The sequence below is a fragment of the Mesocricetus auratus genome, unplaced genomic scaffold (assembly GCF_017639785.1).
Source record: "Mesocricetus auratus isolate SY011 unplaced genomic scaffold, BCM_Maur_2.0 Super-Scaffold_100029, whole genome shotgun sequence".
Classification (NCBI taxonomy): domain Eukaryota; kingdom Metazoa; phylum Chordata; class Mammalia; order Rodentia; family Cricetidae; genus Mesocricetus; species Mesocricetus auratus.
The window spans coordinates 7,328,319-7,347,568 of record NW_024429210.1 but is presented as its reverse complement, the minus strand read 5'-3'; the positions used below and the strand labels follow the sequence as shown (position 1 = coordinate 7,347,568).

Below are 19,250 nucleotides of genomic sequence, written 5' to 3'. Positions count from 1 at the left end.
TCTCAGATAACACAAAATGTCCCAGTACTTTAGCAAGACGTCCCAGAACCTTAGCAAGGCACAGATTTAGATATTTGCCATTTTCAGTATAAAAGTTGTGCAGGAAAAAAAAGGGGGGGTCATGGGCATAGATTTTGGAAAGGCCACACTTGTGGCCAAGCAGCAGGTTTAGTGGTGACTGCAAATTTTGCTTTCCTTGTGCCAGAAGTCTCTCCCCTACCCAGGCTGTTATTTAATGGTGACCATGGACAGGATAGACAGTGGCTGGCCTGTAAGTGACGAATATGGTGCAGATGGGGACTTCATACCAGACTGTCTATTAGAATCAAAGCTGGGGTGCATCTCTGGGATTCTGACTGGATTAGACTGTTGAATCTGGGGAAAATTTTCTAAGCTCTCCAGGGAACTCTCACTGGCAGTGAAGGTACTAGCTTTGTCTCAGACAGTTGTAATCAGAGAACTGAAAGGAGTGACTGCAGATTAGCAGTCACTAGTGAGTGTCGAGGGTCCCTTTCTCTCCAGCAGTGGCTCTTGAAACCTTGGTATTTATTGGGATATCTGGGGATATTCTGAAAAGTCCATGGGCTTAAGAAGAATCAGGCTGAAACTCTACTGGCTGGAAATGTCTCATGATAGCCTAGTCCAAGACACAGTCTTGTAGTGTATATGTAGTTCAGGGCTCTTTCATGACCACAGTTTGGGGATGGGGTGGGATTCTAAAGCACAAAACAAGGCCTGTTCAACAAATGATTAAACTGTGTTGTCATTAGGAAGGATGCGATTTGGTGCCTCCCTGGGTCTTCTATCTATAAAGTTCAAGGCAGCAGGACTTACAGAATATTTAGGATTTAAGAGATGATCATTTCCAATCATAAGGTAAAAAGTAATTTTCATGGGGTATAATGATAGGGACTCCTTGAAGAGCATATGTATAATGTTAATGTCCATTGTAAGTGTTAGCCTCCTATGTTTGTATTATACTTATTTTCCCCATGAATTGCCCAAGAGCCAAGGTGGGGCCAGGGCATAGAAAAAGTCGATCTAAGATTGGACTGGGAGACAATTAGTTGAAAGATGTCCTGCGAGGTATATGGTTCTGGCTATCTAATGGAAAAGTGAAGCTGAGGACTGCAGAGATGTAATGGAATGGTGGTCCCAGGATGGTGCTTCCCCTCTCTGTGCCTTTATTTTACACCACTGGCTGCTAAGGTCCCTTTACAACAGTGGTTCTCAACCTTCCTGATGCTGTGACCTTTTAATACAGTTCTTCATGTTGTGATGACCCCCAACCATAAAATTATTTTTGTTGCTACTTCATAACTGTAGTTTTGCTACTGTTATGAATTGCAATGCAAATATCTGTGTTTTCTGATGGTCTTAGGTGAAAGGGTCACTTGACTCTCAAAAGGGTCGTGCCCCACAGGTTGAGAACCACCGCTCCATAGGGTCTGCATTGCAGCTCTCGTGCCTCATGTCTCTGCACAGACACAGTGGGGACACACTGACAAACATAACCTTAGCCCTGACAACAACTAAACTTTATGCAGAATATTTAAATAAGAAGAAAAGCAAGCTTGAATAGTTTTTGCTATTTTATTTTGTTATAAGAAAAGTATTTCAAAGTACAAAAATACTAAGATTTCATTGCTACAATTTCACTGGATTTCTACTGCTTTCCCTCACCAATCACCTGCCCCTGACAAGTAAGTGACAGGGTCATTTTGAACCAACACCCGCCTAAATGCTTCCTCTGCATTCTCGATGGATAAATAACCAGCATGGAATTTCCTGGCAGTGGCATGGGATTTCACTCTCTGGAAATGTCGCTTAATTTTCTAACTATTTTTCTAGATGACAGCCTGGCATTGCCAGGAGTGGACAACAGTTAGGAAACTCAGCGGAGGCTGCAAACTTCATTCCCAGGCTTGAGGGAGCAGCACGATGACAGACTTGGCCTTGCACCTTACTTACGAGTAGAGCTCTCCCACATTGCTCTCTTGGTTGAATTCCCTAAGGAAACGTACGTTCCATTTCCCTTCGTTTAAGACCTTTTTTTTTTTTTAATCTCAGAGGACAATTGGCACTATTATCTCCTGTGTGAAGTTTCTAGATCTCCTCACACAGAATGTGTCCTCCCTGCTCTGTGCTCTTGGCGCCTGGCTGATATGACTTGTCTGGCCATCATCGCTTTGCTTTATGGTTAGTGTTTATAAGTCCATTTCTAGCCATCCCTTGATAAATGGGAAGGAACATTAAAATATTGTTTACCAACGACGGCTGTTAACTAGTTGGGCTGCAAGGCTGAGAAAAGTAAGAACAAACATTGAGACCATGAGTATCTGGATACACCAATGGCAGTGGGATTGCTTGGGGGTGAATTTCTTCCCAAAAGCATCCATGGAAGCATTGCTGTCACTGTCAGACTCATATTGCATGTTTGCTACTTGAGTTCCACTCGATCCTTAACGTTCTTCTTGGAAGCTTACCATGGGATGTCACTTATTATATTGTAGCCTAGATAATGTATCTCAGAGGGCAAGAAAATTTCGGTGGCAGCCTACTAGAGAGAAAAACACATCTCCAGTAAACGCAAAAATGAAAAAAAAGGCAATATTTTCCATGTGTGGCTTATACTAATTTTAGAGGGGTGAAGGCAAAGTGGATTTGAAGAGCAGCATCACTTTTGTGGTCTCATGATACATGCTTCAACAGACATGATGCCGAGACCAAAATTTTGGGTTATTTTCCTCTGTGAATTTTTTCATTATCACACATTTTAATTAAAAGCTTTTGGTTAGAACAATAATGGTTCAAATGTGGAATCATGGTTGTTCTTTGATAATACTGGTTTTTTTTTTTGTTGGCTTCATGAAATCAAGATGGGAAAGCACATTACAACTCAAAACAATGAAACGGAAAACATACAAGGAAGTTCTAACAGTCAGAAAACATTGGTAAACTAGTATGGCTTAAGTACCAGGGACATATTTATACAAAAGTAAGTCTGAGGGAAAATTCTACCCCTTCATCCTTCTTCCAGTCCCACTAAGTAACAAAGTGGCTTATCCTATTGTACCTGCCATGATTTAATGCTTTACAAGTGTGGCCTGCTCAGGGCATGCAGGACATCTTGTGTATTCGGTTGTCTTGCCACAGAAGTGTCTTGAAGCAGAGCTGGTGGAGTCAACTGTCTGGTCACAGTTGGCTCCCGGCAGCTCCGTGTAATACAAACCACAAGCAAGCTTCTTCTTTCTTGGAAGAGCCCATGAATCAAATCATATAAAGAAAACAAAAACCCAAAGGTACCTATGAGGCAAATCTCCATATGTATGTGTTTTCCCCATGCACCTCACCATGAGGTAAACTTCTGTTCCGATGGGCAACATTCTTGACGGGTGCCTTTTTGTAGAATCTTCACAGTTTGAAGATCAAAAGACGTACCTTCACCTTCCCAAAGTGCATCAGGGGAGGGGCCCACTTCTTGGCTCAAAGACAAAGCCCATCGAGGTTACAGTTTAGAACCAGTCTGAGGGTTTAGCATTTGGCACAAGATGAGCATGGCTGTCAGGGGTGGAGGCGCTGCCACGGTTTGGTCCTGGGCTTCTGAAAAGTCTGGAAATTTTATAGCTGGTATGATGCCCCTCCATGTCAGGCTCCAATAAACTCACTGCTTGGAGGTGCTACCCTTAGGTATTCTGCATTTTCAGCTGTGGGACCCTTATAGATGCCATTTGGCTTGGCTTCCTGGGGAAAGAAGTCCTGTTGGTAATCAGGGTTGTCCAGGCTCATTTGGTGGCTGCCTTTTGGAGCCCAGAGGGCAGGGCTGTCAAACCCACCGCTGACACAGGTAGGCTGGGCAGTGTTGAGATACTCAGGGTTGCCCACTGCGTTGCTATGGGGGTTTTGATAATGCAGGTCTCTGCCAGCAGCTGGATGCAGGGGCTGATTGTGATAGACAGGGTTCTGCACAGAGCCTGCTGGCCTTTTGGGGACAGACTGGTTTATATATTCTGAAATGAAAAAGAAAGCATGTGGTTAGTCAAACTTTGCCCTAAGATTCCCGAAGCAGAATTTCATGGCTCTGAAATCTCTGAGAACTCTATAGACATCTTCAGTGAGACAACTGACATCAGAGGACAAAGAAGTTCTGGGAATACTATGGAGACTGCACAATAAACTCTAATACTTTCTGTCTTCTCAAAGCAATGGGCATATGTGACTTTTGCAAATTTAAAGAATGATATGTGGGATGTGTGTGTATGTGTGTGTGTGAGAGAGAAGACACATATATTCATCTTTTATATGTAGATATATACACAGAATACACATACATACATGGATATTTTTGCTATGTGCTTCCAACCCAACAAATCTGCAGAAAACCCAGTTGTAATTTGCACTTGACACAGGTCTTCCAGCATGCTCAGTTGTCTCTGTTTTTTCCCCTTCACCACATCTACAAATTTGCCAGTCTCCACCTCTGGGTGACTTCGAAAGGAACAAGTGACTTGCGTCTGAGGATGTGAGAGCAGGCACCAAGGCAGCGACTGTCCTGAGAAAGCTACTCACCAGGCGCAGGGAGAAACGTGTCATCTATACTATCCTCAGTTAAGGCACCCGTGGGGTCAGAGCTGTACCGCTGCAAGAAGCCATCTTCCTTGATACGACAGCTCTGCTGGAGAGAGAATTCAGCAAGGTTAGTCCAGTGAGAACTACTCAGATTTTGTTATAGGTGAACTTCACCTGTGGACTCATTAAAAGGCATAATCGAGCCTGGTACATGCTGTGAATTCAGAGCTCTAGAGGCTGATACACAAGGACTGTGAGTTCAAGGCCAGCTGGGATACATATTCAGACTCAATCAGAAAACCAGACAAAGTAGACTCAATGGCGCCTGAGTCTGGTAAAGCAGATTTCTGAGAAGCTCCAAAATGATACCTGCTCCAATGGGCTAGAGGGAGACAATGTCTTGATCAGTACACCTAACAGAATGTCCTGAAGGGTTGGAGATGCCTTGTAATCTGTGTTCCATCAGAAGGCAGTCAATGCCACATGTGGCTACTGAACACTTGGAATGTGTGATGAGTTATTTAAAATTTAATTAGTGGTGTTGTAGCTTCTGAACAGCATAGCGCAGGCACATGGCGCAGGCACAGTCCGATGCAACGCACTTGGTCTTGTTCAGCGTGACTGGAAGGCTAGTGCTCACACTAGTGGCACACCCACAGAACCTGCTAGGAGGTCTGCTGGAGATCTGTACACCTTCATTCCTAATGGCTGCCAGGTGTTGCTGATGCTATCTGCCTACAAACCACACTTCCTGTGGTCATGTGATAAGTGATCACTAATTGCTGGCCTTAGGATTCCAGTCAAAGAAGCCGTGGTGTGGAAAAGGATGTTCAGGAAGGAAAGTCAGCAGGATGTGGGAAGAAATGGGCACTTGCTATGAGTAACCAGCTTATTTTATTCTAGCCAATAATATTTTCATACATACCCCATTTCTATTGATGCAAGCCACAGTGGAATTGTTGCTGGTAGTACTCTGGAAAAGAAAAAGCCGTGTTGTCATGGTACATTGGTATATTCTCATCCATTTTCAGTGGATGTAGGAAGTACGTCTCACAGAGTAGAAATATTTCAAGGTGTTTAATGCATGGGATTGAAGCAAATGTTTTTCGGGGGAAGAATTTTTTGTCTGGAATTATAGCTTTAGAGAAACCAGGAAACAAAATAACTAACTGTTGATTGTTAAAATTTACTTTTTTTCTCCAAGTATAATCTAAAAAAAGGAAAGTAAATCAGTTGACAGAGATGAGAGGGGGGCACATACCAGAGAATTCAAGAGAGGAGTCCGAGATGTGGATGGGCTGTTGAAGAAGCCTTGCTGTGGGATGAGGTATTCATCGGCATCAACTACATCTTCCATGTCCTCTTCATCCATCAGGGCTCGGTAAAAGTTGGAATCTGTAGGGCTCGGCAAATGCATTCTTTCATCCCCCTGGCACAGAGATTTTGAGACCATTAGAAAGGGCAATGGAGCTGCCCTTCTGCTTCCTGGCTGCAGGAGTAAAGGTTTTTATTAACAGGTGCTTGCAGGTGTGTCAGTTCAGTTATAGTGCAATTTCTGTGGTTCTCAGAAACACAGCTCTTTCCATATTCATGTGTGGGCACTTTGCAATGTAACAACACACACACACACATAACCCTGATTCCAACAGCCTGCCTATGAAATCTGCTTAGGAGAAAGGAGGAAAAAAGCAATGAGAACATTTTCCATCCCCTACACAATGTTCTGCGTTGTGTTTTGCATGCATTATTTTTCTGAAGCTTTAAATCCACAAAGTTAAATAATCGTGGTTTCGTTATCTCAGAATCATTAGAGGAAACAGGCTGATTGCTTGTACAAGGAGGCACGGGGATGAATACAGAGTCAGGGACGGAAGCCATGTAGGTTGACAGTGAAGTCTTGCTTCTCAATTTAGCAAAGCCAGGGCTCTATTAGGGGCAAAATGTAAGATGACTGACAAAGTGAATCCAAGGAACAGGTTGGGTCCAGGTAGGACTCCTCAAATGGCACATGGTGACTTGGAGTTGGGTGGAACCCACCACTTATCCCCATGTAGTTCAGAATCATTGTATTGTAACTGAAGCAGCTCCAATACACAAAAGGGTTTATTAACAAGAAAATGCCCCACAACGGCATCTGGAGGCATCAGAGGGATTTTGACAATAGAAGTGCAAACTGTGGCCTGGTACCTGGATAACAAGGTAGCGCTGGGGGTCCCGGGCCATTTTGGAGAATTCAACAATCAACTCTCGGAACTTTGGGCGGCTATCGGCATCTATCATCCAGCCTGAGAAAGAAATGAAGAATGGCAAAGCAATTAGAACCCTGGAAAAAATGATGAAGAGGGCATTGCTTAAAGCACTTATGCTGTGATCTTTCTAGGCAAATGAATGACGAAGATCTATAATCTTTGGGACTGACTTTTCAACGTTGGCACGTGAGCTGACACTGGTTGGATCTCTAAGTCCATGAGAAATTGTTGCTGCCATTAGTGGATAGAACCCAGGAACTTATGTATCCATCCCAAGTCCTATACAGTATTTTTAAGCCAGAGTATCAATAACATGATCTGGTATTTCTTCATTTGTCTCCCTTAGTCGTCATTCTCACATTATGGTCTTCAGTGAGCACAGAGCATTGCTGTACAGTCACTACTACTGAATTACTCTGACTTTGGCATGCTTTGGTGCTTTTATTGTCCCTACTCCATAGCCTTCCAGACTGGAAACCAGACTAAATTTAGAGAAATATCTAGGCTTTCTACAACCAGTTACCATTCATACACACGACAAGGCTTGATCCATGTCCTGTTATTTACTTTGCTGTGCTGGGCCGCATAAAGCTACTACTTTCTGTGTGAAACTCTGTCTAATAGCCACACTGGTGCATTGGATTACACAATGATCTAAATATAGATCCAGTGACAGGGAGGATAAACTGTGGACTAGAAATCCCTGTGCCTCTTGGGGATTCACTTTATTATTTTTTTAACTGGATGTCAAACTATTTTAGGCCAAATTGCTATGTGACCTTAGACAAATCATGTAACCTTTTTGGACCTCAGCTTCCTCAGCCTAAACCAAAGCAGTGAAAACAGATTAACTCTCTGGTCTAAAGTTCAGAGATACATTTTATTTATATTAACCCGGCTGTGTTGTTTAGGTTTTGTCAATTTGAAATAAGCTAGAGTCGTCTGGGAAGAGGAAACTTCATGAGAGGAAATGCCTCCATTAGATTGGCCTGTCAGCAAGTCTGTGGGGGCATTTTCTTGATTAATGAGTGATGTGGGAGGGTCCAGTCTGCTGCCGGTGGTGGTGCCCCTATGCTGGTGGTTTTCAGTTGTGTAAGAAAGAAGGCTGAGTGAACCAGGGAGAACAAGTCTGTGAGCAGCATTCCTCCATAGTCTCTGCTTCAGTACCTACCCCCAGGCTCCTGATTTGAGATCTTGCCCTGGCTTTCCTTAACAATGGACAGTAGGCTGTAGGCGAAATAAACACGTTCCTCTCCAAGTTGCTTTTGGTCAGTGTTTTATCACAGCAATAGAAAGCAAACTGAGACAATGACACTGTCATTTCCTGTACTATGCTTTTATGCCAATGCTATCACGTGTGTGTATTTTCAGAGCTGACCTCACTTGCAGTGTGCATGGATCCAAATGCACACTCCTATTGGGATTAAAATGATTAACTGCTATACTCCAGGAGATCTCACATAAATCCACTGCTTGAAAGATCTAAGCCAGAGCCAAAATGCTGATTCTATCAAATTCCCATGGTTACTCATTGTTAGGCATTTAAAAACATTAAGTCTCTCTGGTAACAGGTCTCAAAATGTAAGGCAACTTTGTAAGGTCATTGAGCAATTCAGAGAATAGAATATTTTGGAATAATGACCTATGAAAGACTTTAGTTTATTTGCTTGCAAATATGGGAAAATATGAAGTCAGGATGAGTCAAGCAAGTGATTCCTAAAGAATGTTTGCAGGAGGTGTTTATGATGTTTCTGGAATTGTGTGCCTGCCTGAAAGACTGATGGTGCTTCTTCAGGGAAATGAAAGCCTTGAATATTTGGCTAAGAGTAGTTATGACCTTCCAGGCCCATCTACAAGGATTTGATTGGTCACCCCGGTCACTCACACTTGACCATGATCATGTAGACATCGATGGTGCAGATAGGTGGCTGTGGAAGGCGTTCTCCTTTCTCTAGGATGGAAGAGATCTCACTTGCAGGGATTCCATCATAAGGCTTGGACCCAAAGGTCATCAGTTCCCACACAGTGACTCCTGAGCAGACAAAGCAGGCAAAGAAAGTTACTGCTTCATGATCTTTAGTCATTATTGTTGCTAAGTATTTAAAAACTCATGTTTCTATAGCCTTGAGTCATTGGTTTGAATACTGATACCTTTGGTTTGCCTATCAAGTAGGATAATAGCATCTGTTTCATTAGCATGGCTTCAAGGATCTAGTAAGGTCTTATACATACATAAAATGTTTAGCCTAATGTGAGGCATATAGTTGCTGACTGATAAGTGGAATACTTCAGTAATAACTTTAAAGATAAGGACAACTGTGGAATATGAGTTTGCCACAGAACAAGGTCCATCCACTTACCCACCTGCCCTGAGTGCCTTTATACTCACAGTAGTGGAAATAAGGACTGTAAGCTTATGGTTGTAAACTTCAAAGCATTTTATATGTAATGTTCTTTGTCTTGTAGCTAATACAATCTGATATATCTGCTTCCATAGGAGATGTTCAGGGCAGCCTGAATTATGGTTCTTGGTAATGACCACCCATGTCTGGTTCAGAATAAACTCTCCCTTATTCCTTTCAAAGTGAGAGTTGTGTTTCATAATGACAGTGTTTTCCAACCTTTCCATGAATTGCTGGGGGCAAATTCAAGGATCAAGTGCCTGACCCAGCAACCAAGGGCATTAATAGTTAGACCACAAGTAAAAGGGAGGCATGCAAGGCAGGCTTGCCAAGGGTGGTCACCCACCCAGTGCAGATGAAGCATAGTCATGTGCATGGCTGTGCTCTATTTAGAAGAACTGGGCTCTGGTGAGGTGGTTCTTTCTTATTTTCCTTTTCTTACTTACTTCTTACAGTTATCCTTATGGTTCACCCTTGTCAAGCTACTCTCTTTGACACAGAGATATTAAATCAAGTACCAATTGAAACAACAGTCTTGGCCATTTCATGAGAAAAAAATAATTTCTTTATCAGAAATGCTTCATTTGTTGTCTTCCTTTGGTTCCCTTCAAGTTCAAAGCAAGAGTTTGCTTTTGTTTGACTTCTGCAGGCAGAGGCTTAACCCACATTCTGGTCCTTTCCCCCCTATGACTTTTCCTGCAACATGAGTTCATGGCTGTCTCTAGTGATACTTGGTGTGGTAGTTAAGCTTCATTTCCTTTGTCAGATTCTCTCAGTAGAGTAGATAGACAGCAACTCCATTATTAATGCTCACTGTCTTGAAAGGTAACACTTGCATGTCAGAGCACATAATGTCAATTAACAAATAATAAGAACCAGCTTAGCCTTAGTACAAATTCATTAGCATCAGAGGTTTGACTTACCATAGCTCCAGACATCACTTTGGTGTGTATAAATTCGGTGTAAAATTGACTCCAAAGCCATCCACTTGATAGGCACCTTGGGATGATGTGAGATAAAGCAGCAAGAAGATGATTAGTTTACAGCTGAAAAAAAAATCTAGTCACTCTAGGTGTGATTACAAATGACTAATGAGGAAACCCAGGTGACCTCCCTGCCAGGCTGCTCCCTCTCAGTGGGGGTGAGGTGGGGGTTAACTATACCAGAGAACAGGAGAGGTCCCAGAGTCACTTCATGTAAGCTGTAGCTGAGAGCATTTGGGGCAATGGACTATTCTGTTGAAGTAAGACTCTGGTATTTCCCTGCAGCTCTAGCTCCCAGACTAGGAGCTATGTTTTCAATAACCAAGTTCACTGGGTTGACAGTGCTGTTTAGAGCCATGTTGTCAGCAGGGTAAGAGGGCTGTAACTGGGAGGGGGTCATCTGGGGTTCTGGTAGGGCTGTGCATCCCCCACTGCTATGACAAGGCCTTGAAGGAACAAAAACAATACGGAAGGACGATAGCCAGCCCCTTCACTGCCAGTGCCTAGCATGAGTCACATGGACTCACCGGAACTCCCAGAACAGCACAGCTTATTGAATATGAGTCTCAAGAGAGGGTGCTACTAAATTAGCTGTGATATTTCCCAGCTGGTCTTTTGAAGGGCGTTTTCCTCCTGGAGGAGGAAGTTGAACTCAACAGTTGTTAATATGTCACCTAGAGATGGGAGCTTGCTCTCTTTGACCTTTGGGGGTGGGGTGGGGTCTCCCTCTTTACTAGCTCTCCCACCAAACTCCATTCACAAAGTAGAGAATGACCCTGACTAGACTCCAGGTCATAGTGACAGCTGTTGGGACCTCACTCAGAATGTTTGGCAAACGCTGCCCACAGCTGACAAGTAAGGAGATGGATCTGGTTGTAAGGGAAATGCTCCCCGGTCTACTATTAGGTCCTTACTTTGCCGCCCTCTGCATGATACTCTTTCTCCTCAGCACCAAGCAGTTTGGCCAGCCCAAAATCTGTGATCTTGACATGCTGTGGTGTCTTCACCAGTACATTCCTAGCTGCCAAGTCACGATGTACCAAGCGCCGATCTTCCAGATAGTTCATGCCCTGAAACACAGAAGGCCCTGCAATGAGGGAGTGAACCATCCAGAGGACCCTCAGTGTCGTGGAAAAGTGATCATGCTCCTGAATTCAAGGTGAAGTCCACAAGAATCCCGGGCTGCTCCACACCAGGGAATGTATTATTAGCCTTCATTCTTTGTGACTTGCAATTGGTAACCATTAGTGATTATCTTGAATGAATGACAAGCGAAGGGAGCTATAACCTCATGTGATCAGGAACTTTTCTCCAGCCAGATATTCAAGGCACAAGCAGAAGAGGCCAGTGGTAGAGTGAGATCCAACTGTTGGGTACAGACCTAAGGTGTCTGCATCCACTACAGCTTGCTACCTGGAGACCTTTGGAGGCCACCACATGCATTAGCTCTCTCCTTGTTTTAAGGGGGCTAATGTAAATCTCACTAGACTATAGCACGGCAGGGTTCCTTGGAGGAGTTCAGGCATGCTTTTGTCATTTTCCTTGGGCTGTCTTCTGAATCACTGCCAACAAGGAGAACTTTGTCCAACTTTACTTTCTAGGTTATTTTCTTTAAACTAAAAGGACAGGGGTGTTGGATATGTTTTACAAGACACCACCCACCCTTTACCACCTCCTTGGCTGTTCGATATTCTGTTGCAATTGAAATCACCAACATAACAGCCATAAAGAAATAATGCTTGAGGTATAGCTAGCAGGCTGATGTGCAATGAATTCCCAGAAACACCCCATTTGAACCGCTGTCTTCGCTCAAACCTTCTGGTGCCCATGTCACAGGCAGTTCCCCCCCCCTGCTGGCTGATGGGCAACACTTTTGGCCTCCACTCCTTCTCTGGTGTGGGTTCAGCTGAGCTGGGCTTCCCTGGAGCTTACCTTGATGTGGTCTGCTGACACCAGCTTACCAGCAATGCCTTCTCTATGCAGGGCCAGACTGTCAGGAGGGGGGGGGGTGAGAAGGAGCCGAGTGTGCTGAAGTCTTGTGTGTTTTGTTCCACACTCTCTTCTCTATTCCCAAATACACTTCTCCCCTCTGGCCAGGAGGGTAGGCCCTACCTCCCACTTCCCATCAGACTGATGCTGTATAAACTCCCCTGTACGGAGCTGACCCAGAGTGGCACTTGCTGAGGATGCCCAGGAAATAAGAGAGCCTTTAACCCACTCTCCTAGTCACAGTGTGTTTGTGATGGTAGACAACCCCCCCCCATTCTAGTGCATTGTCAGGGTATACCTGTCATCCCCTAAACTTCCAGGCAAACTCTCTCTTTCTGCACAGATTCTCAGACAAAAGATTATTGTTGACTTAGCCTATCAGAATGAAATCATGTTCTTTTTAAGGGCAGAACCAGTCATCTCAAGAAAGTAGATGCTATCAAAAAACTCAGCTTTGAGTTCTAGTTTGGAAACCCTTGATGTCTTTTTTCTTTGGAAAATAAAATCACTGTTCGTGTCTCTTGTGAACAAGAGCGATCCCACACTCTTATCACATTATTTAGGAAGTTCCTACAAGTTTTAGATGCTGTTCATGTTGTGTGTTTCTTTTTTGAAGGTTTGCATGTGCAAGGAAATGAAAGTGAGGAATCCTGGTGCCTACCCAGGAGGAAACCGGAAGAGTCTTTTCTGGATGAACACTTCAAAGTTAGGAATCACCTAGGGAAGGGGCTGAAAGAACGGGAAGGGGCAGAAGCTAGAGAAACATTTCCAAATACACAACTCGCTTTATCTGCCCCTTTCTCTTGCTTGATTGTGCTTGAGAAACTGTCTCCTTCCTCAGCTCTGACATATGGAACGGTAGCTGTTTTGGTCTTTGGTGTCCCTGTGTCTTACAAGAGTGAGGACTCGGCATGCTAAATATGATGAACTTTTCCCCACTAGAAAAGGGGTGACAACACTTAGCCTTCTGCCTGGGTAGAATGTCCTCACTTGTTTTCTCCCCACCCCTCACTCTTTCCTCTCGTCTTCCCTGCCCATTTCTCTTCTCGCCTCTCCTCCATCCCATCCCTCTCTTACCCTTGCTGTCTCCTATTCTTCTCTACCATGTCTCCCACTCGTTTTTTCACACCAGGAACTACTGTGGGGATGTTGTACATGTTTAAAGTGACAGTCACATTCTAGTCTCTATGCCGAGGACCAGTCACCCGTTCTCTTCCTCCAAAACGTCTTGTCTTTTGTCCATTTATTAAACTCACCAGGAGAACCTGAGAGGGCATTTCAAATTCCACACAACTGCCTGTATTGACTTTGATTTTGCTGCTTTAAATGACTAAAAGAAACCCAGGTGTGGTGCTGCATTCCTTAGGCAGTGAAAGGATCAGGCATTACGCTGACTTGGCCCTGCTACCTAGCAGAATGCACTCAGGCAGCACTCTGGTCAGCCCAGGGTTTCAGGAGCTCAGTCTGCACGCAGGTGCAAAGGACCCCTTTAAGAGACAGACCTCCGCCCACTTCTCTTCACCTCTGGCTCTCTGCTCTTACTCCTCTTGCTCTGCCCTTCGCCCCCCCCTCCCTTCGTCCCTCTCTCTTGTCCCTCTCTCTTCTCCCCTTCTGGCTGTCCTGCGCTGTAATAAACTATGGTTAATGCACTCTCTGATCCCGGTTCCGTCTCGCGCCTTTCTAATTTTAAACTTAAGCAAAAGAACAACAGTCAGCACTTCATAGGTAGTGCCAGGAGGATTAGAAGTTCAAGGGTACCCTTGAATCCAAGGTCAGTCTGGGCTGTATGAGACTCTGTCTAAAACAACAGTAAAAATGCTCAACCTGGATTTGTTTCATGGGACGCAATTTGAGCACTTGTTAATGAATGATAGCGGCAGTGCCAAATACTGAGTATGCACCATACTGCAGCAGCCTTTCTGTTTAAGTACCTACAGGGCCACTGGATAGAGACCTAGAGCAGCCTGCTTCTCAGACAAGTTCTCAGCCTCCAGACATCATGGAGATCAGTTCTAACTTCCCCTGCTGTGACCTGTGTATGAAATTTGCCGACTGGGCCAAAGCTGTTTGTACTATCAAAACCAAAACAGCAAAAATTTAGTACTTGGTGGTGTGTCAAGAACTCCCTGTAATTGTGTGAGTGATAAAGTCATGGGACCCTGCTGGCTCATCACACCCACAGGCTCAGGGCTTTAAAGGAGCATCATGTCTTTACTGTAAACACAGATTTCCTCAGAAGAGTCTTGGAAAAGCCCGAGGAGAGTGCCCACACGCTCTGAGATACAGAGTGCAGCGAGGGTCTTAAGTCAAGTCGACTGGGGACAGAGAGATTAGATCCATTGGAACATAGACACAAATCCATCCACTTTGCTGTAGCCCACACTTTCCAGGCAGCTTGAGAGGCCATCTCAGAATGCAACAAGGTTATATTTTAACAGGTCACTGAAGATAAGAGCCGTGATATTGCTTATGAACTCTCAGAGTCTAAATAGTAATATCAGCACTGGCTCCCATGGGGCCTCCTGGGAGGACCATTTCCTGATTCTTTTTACTTAATTGAGTTAAACATACTTATTTTTTGTTTAATTGCTACAGGACAGAGAGAATGGTTTTTTAAAAGCTGAAGTTAAAAAGAAATGAACTTGAAGAGCCACAGTGGAACTTCAGCTTAAAAGGGCTGGCCTGGCTGTGCACTTCACAGGGATATCAAAGGTCTCTGTGGCACACGGCCCTGCAGAACAAGAAAGCACTGGGAGTGGAGAGTGACATCTAAGGACCAATTTCCCAAGGGTTGTACATCCCACATGTCTTGGGCAAAGTTCAGAGAGGCTAGAGACGATCCATTTCTGTTCTGCCCTAGAAACCACGATAAGGATAATCCCAGATGTAGTGGCCCCCACACTTTCCCGTGCAAGGAGGGAGCAGAGCTGGAAGACAGCTGGGCAGCATTTCTGTGCTTTAGCATCAAGTGCAGGAAAGAATGTGGACATGCAGGCAAGTGTGCATGCTGCTAAAAGCTCACTGTGTTGATGGCTTAAACGTAATTATGTTGTCTGATGATGAAGGAAGAAAGACACAATTTAACATAATTAAAATAAAGCAAATATTTGGTCCTGTCATCATTGATGAGGTGTATGTGTGTGTTTTGAAGGCAAATGGATCTTACGAGCCCTTCTTTCTGTGGGCAGGAGCAGTGGGTGCATTGAATCACTCTCCAGTTTGGTGTTGTCAGTCACTGAGATGGGAGGTCCACCCCAAAGCTAATGCACAATCCTGCCCTGAAGCCTGCAGAAGCCATGATAGAGGAAGCAGATCTGAGTGCTAAAGACCTGAGTCCAATGGGCCCCGGAGAAAGAAGCTGCGTATTTGATGGTATTTGGAGCAAGTCAGAGTGTCTCTGCTACCACCCACGTCTACACAGACAGCAGCTCCGGGTTGAGCTCATATCCACTCTCCTTTTCTTTCTCTCCTGCCCCCACTCCTCTGCTATGGTAGAGCCGCATTGCTGTGGCTTTCCTTACAGGAGTTCCGGTTCCTAGGTTTCCATTAGTTACCCCTTTCTCTCTCTCTTTCCCTCCCTCACATCCTTCATTTTTAAGAAGCTTCTTGACAGTTTAGCTCAGACAATGAACTTGTATAACCACCGATACCTAGAAAACTGTTGAAGCTGCTCAATTCTTCTGTGGGTCACTGAAGGGTTTTCATGAGTCCATAGATCAGACTTTGAAACATTAGGACTTTAGCTTGTGCTCAGCCACTGAATGCCCCTGGGAAGTTTTCCTTCACTCTTGTAAAAGGAAAATTGTTTAATACCGAGATGTGTTGCCACTAATACCACTGATCACTCAGGAAAACACTATAATCCTCACTTTCAGGGGTGTACGCTCCACTACTTGGCTAGTTCAATATGGCGCAGTAAGGAATCCTTATGAACTCCCAAGCAGGAGTGCCACAGGCCAAGAGTGAACTGCCCTAACCGTAGGAAGATTTCCAATCAGAGCAATACAAACAAAGTACAACAGCACAGCAGTGGCTTTAAATAACAGGCTGAAATTGAGATTAATATGATGCAGAAGAGAAGCTAGGAAACAAGGAAGACCCCAAGAGAGACATACAGGGTCCCTCAGAGAAGGGGAAAGGGACAAGATCCCCTGAGCAAACTGGGAGCATGGGGGGAGGGGAGAGGGAGTTAGGAGGCAGAAAAGGGAAGAAGGGGAGAGGAGGGGAGGATATGAGGGAGCAGGAAGATTGAGTCGGGGGAAGAATACAGGAGAGCAAGAAAAGAGATACCATAATAGAGGGAGCCATTATAGATTTAAAGAGAAATCTGGCACTAGGGAAATGTCCAGAGTTCTACAGGGATGACCCCAACTAGCAATCTAAGCAATAGTTGAGAGGCTACCTTAAATGGGCTACCTATAATGAGATTGATGACTACCTTATATGCCATCCTAGGGCCTTCATCCAGTACCTGATGGAAGCGGAAGCAGAGATACACAGCTAAGCACTGAACTGAACTGCTGGAATCCACGTGTAGAGAGGGAGGAGTGATGAGCAAAGGGGTCAAGACCAGGATGGAGAAACCCACAGAAACAGCTGACCTGCAAGGGGAAGCATAGGACTAAAGCAGGCCCCCTGAATGGGGATGTCAGTAGGGGGGGCCTGGGCAGTCTATGGGGTCTCTGACATTGGAATCAGTATGTATCCCTAGTGTACGAATGAACTTTGTGAACCCATTCACTATAGAGGGATACTCTCGCCTAGATACACGGGGGAGGGCCTAGGCCCTGCCCCAAATGATGTGTCAGCTGATGATCCCCCATGGAAGACCTCACCCTCCCTGGGGAGCAGAAGGGAGATGGGATGAGGGCTTGGTGGGGGGGGGGCAGGGGAGGATGGGAGGGAGAGGGGTCTGGGATTGGTATGTAAAATAAGATTGTTTCTAATTTAAATTTAAAAAATGAAAAAAGAGAAAACTATCTTAAGAGCCAGTTGAACCTCAAAAATGCTGGCAGTTCATGCTTGAATGGTACCCACACTATGCAGAATTGCTATCTGTGGTAGGCTCTGTCAGGCTTTCAGAGGGGTGGTTTAGAAGTCACTCAAACTTCCCATGTGAACGTGAAGGTTCGGGGAGAGGAAGAAAAAAACTCATAATCAGAGACAGGAAAATGTTGGCTAGAAGATGCTACTTTCAAACAAAGTCAAATTAATAGACATCTAGATGCAAGCAACACGCGGGATTATAGTTAGACTGATTTTAGCCATTGCTGCCCTTGTTTAGTCAGAGGGAAAAAGAGAAGAAAGAAGGAGCATTCAGTGAGCAGCAGATGTACACTGGAACCCAGGGCAGGTGACAGACTGGCTGTTCTCTGTTCTACCATATAAAAAGATGGGTGGCAGAACACAGTAGCACTCAGCAGCTGAAGAAGACTGAGCAGCTTATGCAACTCATGAATGCCAGGATCAAGGATTTGTAGTTCACCGAAGAGGCAAGCCTCTTTTGGTTTGGGCAAAGCTCATAGAGACTCTCTGTCTGTCAAGGTGTCATTACATTCTGATTGGTCCATCTGCCAACATGGAGGGTGTGCGTGCGTGCGTGCGTGCCTGTGTGTGTGTGTGTGTGTGTGTGTGTGTGTAATGGAATCCATGATCTTGCACATGTCAGCTAGGAATTCTATGCTGAGCTATGCCCCATCCTTAAGAAGACCACTTTTGTGGAACCTGAAATGCTAAATCTCCAGGAACCTCTGGTGAACTGGACATCAGTAGTCAAAAAGGAGAATCTGGCCCCAGGAAGAGCAGAATTCTGGTAGCCCTGCCCCATTCTGGAGATGTAGCTGGGGAAAGCAGTCACAAGTTTGAGAATAAACCACACCTTCCCAGCGATCAGCATGTGGAAAGGAAGCAGAGTAAATGAAGAGGCCACTTGACAAAGGAATGCATCATGTCTTGCCTCAGGGAATCCTGGAGGAAAACATAAGACCAGAATCCCAGGGTTCAGGAGTGAGGACTTGGGTAGGTCTTCAGAAACCACCTTGCATCTAGTGAAAGCTGTTCTGGGTTAGGCGAAACTCAGCTAGTGAAGTAGAGATTGAATAGTGTCCCCCAAATTTCTTTTCTTTCTAGCACTACAGAATAAACTTTATTTGGAAACAGGATTTTGAAAATATAATTACTTAAAGATGTTGAGGTTCAACAAGTTGGATTTAGGATGATCCCTAAGTCCAATGATTGGCACCTCTTTTCTGTATATATTTATGGGTTATAACTTGATGTTTCTATGAGTGTACCTGACATGGAGAAAATTAGGCAAGCTGAATAGCATAGCCATAACGTCATCTCCTTATGGTGAGGATATTTAAAATCAGATGGCTTAGTGTTGTCACTAATCTGCTGTCCAGTGACTGTATCTAATATGTGAAAATAAAGAGGCATCTGGACACAGAGATAGGAAAAGAAGCCAGATGAAGGCAGGAGCAGAGAGTGTGGTGAAGCTGACACAGGCTAAGGTGTGTTGGGGACACCAGATGCACAGAGAAGTAGTTACCAGCCCCCAAGAGCCTTTAAAGCCAGTGCCTCTTGGAAATCCTGAGGTTGGACTGCTGACCTCTAGAAATATGAGGGGATAAGCTTTTGCTATGATACTACACCAAATCTGTAGGACTTTATCATTGTAATACAAAGAAACAACCACATGCAAGTAACAAGCATTTAGCAGCAACAAGAATTCACAGCCACTCAGGCACATATGACCCTATTATCGAACTTCTCTCTAACAGCTATCACTTAACTCCTTTATTCTGTTCAGAGCATGTAGACTGGGCAATGGCATATGATCATCCTAGTTGGAGAGGAATGAGTGTGGTTCAGACTTTCCAGATTGTGGCTGAGATATCTCATATGGCACAGGAATATAAAAGACATATTGCATTCTGGATTAATAGGGAGGGGCCTGATGCTTTTCCAGCATGACCCAGAGTTTCACACCAAGGAGCAGGCCTCATCCTATGCCAGAGCTTTCAGAAAGAGTAGGTCTTGTCGTGTCACATGTTCAT

At 44.5% G+C, this 19,250-nt stretch overlaps 1 protein-coding gene across 2 annotated transcripts in view; it reads right to left on the bottom strand.

Annotated features, from left to right (window-relative positions):
* Nucleotides 1-1,579: 1,579 nt before the first annotated feature.
* The window catches only part of Egfr (epidermal growth factor receptor), a 168,939-nt gene continuing 151,268 nt past the window's right edge, over nt 1,580-19,250 (bottom strand). The window contains exons 21-28 of one of the 2 annotated variants that reach the window (XM_005070406.4): nt 11,118-11,273; nt 10,144-10,219; nt 8,704-8,850; nt 6,757-6,854; nt 5,831-5,998; nt 5,495-5,542; nt 4,570-4,672; nt 1,580-4,010 (exon numbers count right to left, since the gene is read on the bottom strand). In XM_005070406.4, coding sequence (XP_005070463.1) covers nt 3,649-4,010; nt 4,570-4,672; nt 5,495-5,542; nt 5,831-5,998; nt 6,757-6,854; nt 8,704-8,850; nt 10,144-10,219; nt 11,118-11,273 — 1,158 coding nt within the window. In that variant the 3' untranslated portion in view covers nt 1,580-3,648. Of the gene's footprint in view, nt 4,011-4,569; nt 4,676-5,494; nt 5,543-5,830; nt 5,999-6,756; nt 6,855-8,703; nt 8,851-10,143; nt 10,220-11,117; nt 11,274-19,250 lie in introns of both variants that reach the window. The other variant, XM_013113611.3, reaches the window with a different exon arrangement.